The sequence below is a fragment of the Pieris napi genome, chromosome 12 (genome assembly GCF_905475465.1).
Source record: "Pieris napi chromosome 12, ilPieNapi1.2, whole genome shotgun sequence".
Classification (NCBI taxonomy): Eukaryota; Metazoa; Arthropoda; class Insecta; order Lepidoptera; family Pieridae; genus Pieris; species Pieris napi.
In genome coordinates, this window is record NC_062245.1 from 4,743,088 (window position 1) to 4,751,434 (window position 8,347).

At 32.6% G+C, this 8,347-nt stretch overlaps 2 protein-coding genes across 2 annotated transcripts; one reads left to right on the top strand and one right to left on the bottom strand.

Annotated features, from left to right (window-relative positions):
* Positions 1 to 1,812: 1,812 nt before the first annotated feature.
* On the top strand, positions 1,813 to 3,256 carry LOC125054581. Its single transcript, XM_047656561.1, has 2 exons — positions 1,813 to 1,897; positions 2,592 to 3,256. Exons 1-2 carry the CDS (start codon positions 1,853 to 1,855, stop codon positions 3,036 to 3,038), a joined length of 492 nt encoding a protein of 163 aa, XP_047512517.1. The 5' UTR covers positions 1,813 to 1,852; the 3' UTR covers positions 3,039 to 3,256.
* An 11-nt stretch (positions 3,257 to 3,267) lies between these two features.
* Positions 3,268 to 4,660, bottom strand: LOC125054582. Its single transcript, XM_047656562.1, has 3 exons — positions 4,093 to 4,660; positions 3,760 to 3,906; positions 3,268 to 3,538 (listed from the first exon to the last, which is right to left on the bottom strand). The coding sequence occupies exons 1-3, from the start codon at positions 4,568 to 4,570 to the stop codon at positions 3,360 to 3,362; spliced, it is 804 nt and encodes a 267-aa protein (XP_047512518.1). The 5' UTR covers positions 4,571 to 4,660; the 3' UTR covers positions 3,268 to 3,359.
* Positions 4,661 to 8,347: the final 3,687 nt, after the last annotated feature.

The window sequence follows — 8,347 nt, forward strand, 5'->3', positions numbered from 1 at the left end:
TATCTGACAGTAGTGAAACGCAACAATAGTGTTTATCCTACCAATAAGTAATAAATAGCTAATTTGGAACTTATGTAGAACTTATCCGTACATTGTGAAACAGACCCTTAATATTTCAAAGTCAGAGACTGACACGGATAAACTACTATACTATTTCAATTATATGTAGGTAGGTAGGAAGGTAAGGTAGGTCAAATTAAAAAAAAATCCGTTGTTTGTATTAACTGAAAGTACGGGCGCTCTGTAACTTTCAATAGCGGTTGCTGAATATTGGGTGTTCGTACCACGCGATCCCAAGTGTCATATTCGGCGCTACATATAAGCGAACTTACATACAAAAACGTCACTGGTCACATGATATTTTTGTAGGGTATAAGTTAAATAATCTATGGAATATACCTAGTTAAATTGCTAATTTAAGGCTATGAAACAATCCTGCATGTACGAGCGAAGGCTGTTCATTTTCCTCACTCAGGCTTTCGTAGTTTTATAAGCGTGGCTATTATCTAAATTGATATGAAAATAGTATAAAAAATAAATAATATATTATGCCCGTCGTCAAATATCATCCCTATTATAACCGTACGGTGTTACTCAAAACCTTATAGGCAGTATTTTTCTAGTGGTAACAATTATTTCTTTTGGTACTAACAATTCTATTTCATACTGTATTGGTAAAGAAAATAAATAATTTGGATAGACCATTAATTAGCTGATTGCCTTTAAAAACATTTACTGAAAAGTATTGTTTTAACACTTGCTAACAAGTGTTAAAATACATAATAGAAAAATACACTATGAGTAATAATGTTGTTCATATATTTTGTACCTAAGAAATATATTATTTTTACATAATTGTATATAATTTTGTTGCATTTATAAGCTACAGCTATGTCCAAATAGTGGTTTTTGTTGAATATATATATATATTTAATAAATAGTTAGAATAGAAAATGTTAACTTGATTTTTGGATATTAAAACTGCTATTTAGTACTGGTTAAGTAGATTTTCCAAAATTCAAGTTATTAGAGCCATCAAGTCATTAGGACAATAAAATAGATTATTCTTAGAAAAGGGGCTCAAAATATCATGTCTAGATTAATATTTATTTAGTTTAAGATTATTTATTGAATTAAATTATTTCAAATAAATTATTACTTTCGATTATAATGTTTTACTTATGAGTTGTTTATGGTGCCTAAAATATTCTTATTAAGTTTAAATTAAGGAACAATTCGATTTAAATCAGTGGCGCTACAACCTCTTTAGGTCTTGGCCTCAGATTTCTGAATCTGTTTCATGATCATTTTTAAATGAAATAGGCCAGTGGGTGATCAGCCTCCTGTGCCTGTCACACGCCGTCGACTTTTTGGGTCTAAGACATGTCGGTTTCCTCACGATGTTTTCCTTCACCGTTCGAGCAAATGTTAGATGTGCACATAGAAAGAGAGTCCATTGGTGCACAGCCGGGGATCGAACCTACGACACCAGGTACGAGACTCGCATGCTGATGCCACTAGGACGACACTGCACACTTTGGAATCCTATATAGGCATACTAATAATTTATGATGCTGTATCCAAAGTTCTGCAAGGCAGAACAGATTTCTGCGTTTATTTTATTCGTGATTTCTATTTGAATCTAAAAAATGTTTCGCCAGGAGTCGAACCCACAACTTCCCAGTCAAGCGTAACTCGTGGCGTGATACAATTTGCACTACCAACAAAGCCTCGAAGGTGGTATCGGTACTTACAGCCTTATTTTTTTGTCAAATATAGGTTTACGGCATACATTGTAGTTATCAATGTTTATAAATTACCACAGTACTGGGTGGTTGATTAACACAGAAACATGAAAGTAAGAAGTCAAATAACAATAAGCTGTATTTTTATTCTCGTAAGTATTTTAGTGTTGATACTCATATTATATCAGATATATGTAATATAAGAGAAAGATTGATGACTCTTTATAAAATAGACACAATAGTATTTTTCTGAAATCATTTGCGTATCACGTTTTTTAAGTCCGTTTAATGTAAATGTTGCATATCTTATATCTTAACATAATGCAAATGTATTAGAGAGGTTGGGGCTGCGATTACTGATTAACCATACTAGGCATGGGCCACGGTAACTGTTGCTGGTTGAGTAGAGGGCTGGATCTAACTGCTCAGAAATTTTGCAGTAAAGATCGATATATTCAGTTTAACTGTGATCGAATCAACAAGAGATGCATTTTCCATTATTGTTGTGATAAAGTTTAAATTTATTTTTCTTCATTCCTATTCCATTCAAATTAGGTTGTAGTTGCTGTAATGGTAGTAAATAACGAAAAAATATAATAATATATATACATAAAAGGTCTAACTTTGTTTTAGTGCTGCTCTATGAGCAGCGCGCAATATTTAATCCTTTAGAAAGTCAATCCTTTTTTTCCATTTGTTTTAATCAACGAAGTTTTATTTAAATGTGAATCACTCGCGTAAACCTTTCTTAGAATTGTATTTGGCAAAAATTAAAGGCAATTTTTTTTTATACGAGTAGAATAAAAATCTTGTCGCTCTTTGTCTACAATTTACATATATTTTCAGATCCAATTATCCTATACTGCAAGGATCAAACGAGCGCACTCCGACAACTTCAACGTCCTCCTGAATATTTATAAAATGAATCCTTTAAAGCATTCCGATGTATTCAAAAAGTTTTCTAATCAAATACTTTTACCACGACCGGATGGAACGCATGACGTGAATCCTAATTCATATGAAAGTGGTAAAGAAAAAGGGATATTGAAATCAGCCAATCCTACTTTGGATACAAATGATTATCAATATCCAAATATAACAAATAACACAAGAGCAATACATTCTAAAGATAATGATGTGATAAATGTAATAGATGATGGTATAAACGATACAAGTATGGTATCAACAATAAAAAAGAAAAAAGTGCATTATCATTTGTTTAACGATGAAAATGAAGATCTTAATAAGTTCAATGAAATTAATAACCAAGATGCTGATACTATAATAATGTAGGTTTATACCGTGATAGGAATACTAATAAGACTTTCATTATGTTAAATAGTCTGCAAATTGATCCAACTTGGCACTGTTCAAGCGTCACTCTTATTAGCTCAATACTGTGAATTTTAATGTGGATTAAATGTGTATTTTGTTAAGAATCAGTTTTCTGAACAGAAAGCTGCTGAATTTACAACACATTGCTTTCTGATGTTAGGATAACACTAATAAAAGACCCCTCAAATAAATTTGAATCTTATTTAACAATTTATTTACAAGTAAACAATAAATAATAAATAAATAAATTAGTCAGAGGTCCGGTGGCATTAAAGCTACTTATAGTTGCCCAGCGTAAGCTATGTCTTGGGCATCTTCGTATGATCGCTGGTATGGCCCATGAGCGTCCCATGCTGGGGCATGGTGGTCAACGTGGTGTTCCACATGGTGCTGAGGGTAGTGAATTACTTCGTAGTTCACAACCTTGGGTTTGGTGAACTTGAAGATTACCATGGCACCTTAAACAGAAACAAAAATTAAGATCATCTTAATTAGTTAATAACGTGCTTGTCATTAAAAAGCACAAGCTTATGTTATTTGAAGTAAGAAGTAAAGATATACAACTAGGACCAAATGATTTGATAGCATTGTGATTTAGTTCAGTTGCCAATAAAATGAGTTTTTGAGTCCAGTTCTCTTATAGAATATGCTATTTTTTATGTTAATACTTAATAATTACCAGAAAGAACCAAGGAGATGAGTCCAAGAGTCAAAGCCTTCCATGTCTTCAAAGCAATCAGAGCCAGCGCCAATGGAACGAGGACAGCAGTCTTAAATTTAAGACCCAGGAGGAATGGCAGAATCACTTTCTTGATGAATCCATGTTCTGAGAAAAGAATAAAATTAACAACACATATGTTTAAAAAGATTATATGTAAAACGAATATTCTTATTACGATAAAATTGTTTTGTAAATTATATTAAATTAAAATTCATATAAGCTAGCTGCATTAGTTTACTAATGCAGAAGTGAACTATTCTCGTATCCATAGTCAAGAATTAAACTACGCACTGCTCTTAATTCTCAAAGGCTTGGGGAGCTTGATCTTCTTCTTCCTGCCTTCGAAAGTCTCCACCTCCTCTTCACCATCCAATGGCATGTCCAACTCAGACGGTAAGTCCATCAGAAGAGATCGTGGCACATACTCCGAAGCAGCACTGCGGGCAATTTCATCAGGTACCTTCACTCTTAAAGAATGTGTCTCAATAAAACGTTCAACACTGTTAAACATCGCGTAATTTGGGTCTTTAGCCATCCTTGGATCAACATCTTCTTCTTCAGCTATCGCCGTTCTGAAGATAGACAGATTATCCGTGATCTTGATCTCATCATCGTTCGCAACTTGTGAGATCCACTCCAGGGTCCTCGGTTTCACACACTCCACTGAATATTGGCTTAGGCATTCATTGTAAATGTTCTTTACTAAACCAGACGCGGATTGGCCACTGGCTAAGGCCGTCACTGATAATAACACTACGAACTTGAACATTTTGCACTGTTTGGCACTTGACGGCAGATGCGACTTGCTGCCGTCCGATTAGCGGTCACAATGTATGCTAAGGAAGTTCAGGGCTGGGTATATATACTAGCATTAATACGTGACGCGGTGCCTAATTATATTAAGGTGTATGTTTGTGCGAGTATCGATCTATGGTTGTAGTACAATTTTTAATTATGGCGTACCTAATTCAAACTAAAAGTATGTGATCTAATAAATTTAGGCTTTCAATTTTCTTAACAAGAAACGGTTAAAGCTTAACGGTCATGCAAACCTAACTGCCGCAAGCTTTAGCCAGTATTACTTAAACTAAAACTCCCTTGACATTAAACTTATACGAATCAACTGTTTAAACTAGTAGTTCCGCCGGAAGCTTTGCTGGAAAAATTCTGTAAACTGAAAATAACCTTTTCAGAATAATTTAATTTAGGTAAACAAACGATATCTTAAACCGTTTAAAGGTCCGTTAAATGTTTAATTTACATAACACATTAAAATATGTCAGTTGTGTTTTTTTTTAATGTTAGTAGTGTACATCATTAAACGTTTTAAACATATATATATATATATATATGAGTACTTTACGTCATTAATGAAGCCGCACTTAAAGATTTAAAATTCTTCTAATTTGTATACATTTACTCATTTACAAATGAATTAAAGATAAAACGCTGTGTAAAAGGAGTTTCTGGAAATATACTTCATACTTTCAAACAAATGGTTAATGAAAGGCGAATATAAGATGATGTTCCTAATCAATATTAACAAGACTACATTATTCATCTCAAAGTAACTTTATTTGGATTAGTGTCACAAAAAATAAGAAAACTTAAACTGGACATATAATGAGGACTAACAAAGAAAAATGGACTAAGGATGTAATCGAGTGGTATCCGAGAAACGGGAAAAGAAAAACGAGGAGGTCAAATCAAAAGGATGGAGAAGGTCTGCCAAGGATAGACGTGGAAACAAATGGGGGAGGCCTATATCGACAGACAACCTGACCAATGTGGTTGCTAATAAATTTATTATTTTTGATTGAAATTAGATTTAAAAATACTACTGTTTTATAAGAATAGCATGTTAGTTAAAAAGGTCAGCGAATAAAGGGCTTTTATTATTTATTATTATAACTTTATTCGGAACTAACCTATTACATTTCATGACTGCATTTATATATGATGATTACGTATTTTGTTTAATGGCAATTCAAACTTCATTAGAGACCTGAGAACTACTATGAAACTCAAAGCAAATTGCTTTAAGTTTTCTGTTATCTCCGAAATAAAGGTCCTAAGATGTAAAATGAAACAACCTTATTGTTAGTAATCCTTACCACTTACTATAAAATGCATTTTATATAATTTTTATCATAATTCTACACAGAGAGCGTCAAGCATTGTTTCTGGGTGAAGGTAAGTTATTTGATTCTCGCAGAAAATCATCGAAAAGGTAAAAAAGGAAATTAAAAGATAATCATTTTACGAAATATTCCTATAAAAAATAATAAATCAGTGGCGCTACAACCTCTTTAGGTCTTGGCCTCAGATTTCTGAATCTGTTTCATGATCATTTTTAAATCTAGCAAGTAGGTGATAAGCCTCCAGTGCCTGACACACGCCGTCGACTTTTTGAGTCTAAGACATGTCGGTTTGCTCACGATGTTTACCTTCAGCGTTCGAGCAAATGTTAAATGCACACATAGAAAGAAAGTCCATTGGTGCACAGCCGGGGATCGAACCTACGACTTCAGGTATGTGAGTCGCACGCTGAAGCCACTACGCCAACACTGCTCTATTACAAATGATTATAGAGGTAAACTTTTTAATTATTATAGCTAGACATTTTATAATATTAATTAGATAAGAACATTAATAACGATTAATCTTTATTAAACTTCTACTAAAATATATAACTCTAGGTAAGATAGGTACTTAACCACATTTTTTTAATAGAAGACGAATTGCGTTGGCGATTCTTAGACTCTACAATCGAAAGCTGGGTGGGGTATTGTTTTACTCTATGAAATCATCTTAGGCGATTACAACTCTATTTTTGAACCCCTCAGCATCACTTAGCATTCTTCCTGGGCAATAAACAACAACCTGGCTACGCACGATTGAACTGCTATAGGGCCCGTTACAAAACGCAATTTTTTAAATAAATTAAAATACTGTTTCGGGACATTAAAAAGGGGAGGCTAAGAGGAATTAAGATATTGGAAGAGTTGATTTTCAGTTGTTATAGAGAGCTTGAGAGCTTCTAAAGCTTTGATTTAAACTTTTGTCGTATGGGTTCTTTAATTAGATTTCTGTTTCATATTTAGACAAAATGGTCTCTATAGAACACAAGATGGAAAGTGTTATGTTGCGTTTGTTTTTACGTAATACAAACCGCATTTCTCATATATTTCATTCAAGTCATACGCGATAGTGAAAGATGTCACTGCAAAACGGATGCTAAAGGGCGTGACATGGTTCCTAATCAAACACTACATAGTAACAGCTGATTACTAAAAATGGCTCAATAATTATATTTCGTTTTGGTCAGAGTGTTGATACTAGAAAGTTATGAGCCTTTTATATCTACTGTGTATAAATTCGAAAGTGTCTGCTTAAACACTGAAAAACCTAACACATCTTAATCTTACTTCAATTCAATTATGACAAAAAAGCCTATGTTGCTCGCAGCTTTACCAGTCTGTGAAAACTGTGGTAGTATTTAATATGATTAATAGGTTGGTTTCCATGTACGCGCAGATATTGCAGAAATATACAAACGATTAAAACATTAGGAATAATATTTTTGTTCCCTTTTATTGTCATAGATGATAGATTACATATTTATAATACCTACTTAGTATACAATATATGTGGTAACAAAACAAATACCAAAACCTTTTTCCCATTTTCAATTAAATTAAAACAGAAAATAATGTTACTTCTATTATTATGATGAATGGGGATTGAATTAACGTTTGGCAGACGACAAAATATTCAGGCCGATTTCGCCTTCGTTTGTTGAATAATAATTGGCGCCAGTTATATGTCTTTAAACAGAACAAACATAAATCAAAATGGTTCTATATCTGTCAAACTTTAGCTCTGTTTATTAATTTATAGAAAAGTAAACATTTCTTTATACGCGCTGCATGAGTGGCAGCGGTACTTACAGTACCTCTTGCTAATGTTATTTATTTAACTTTTTTGAGACAGTTTATATAATCTCCATACCTAAGAATCCAGTTTTATAATTTTAATAATTATCAAACTTTCTCGATCATCTCATAGTCATAATCACAAATATGTATTTAACAAATTAAAAAAAATTCTCACTACCAATGTCAATTTTTGAAACCCTGAAAAGCAAATACAATAAAGTTAATCGAATGTTGTATGGTGTACCTAAACCAAGATCAAGAATCGCCAATCTTGAAATAATTCTAGATTGGCGATTTTATTTAGTAATTTTCTATTTGACGTAACCATTTTTTTATTGGTAGCTGCTGCCATCTAGCGAACTCTATACATACCAAAACATGATGTAAAATATAATTTGACTAGGTGGCGCTTAAGTAGTTTAGTTTTATTTATTAAAAATGCTTAGTTAATCAACTTTAATTAAAACGTAGTAAACATTAGTGAGTTATTTTACTGAATTCAAAGGTTTATTTATATTTTTTTTATATTAAATAATTATGATAAGTTGACAAATTGATGATTCCTGTGAATTGTCATTTGTCATATTCTTGACAATTATTAATTATTT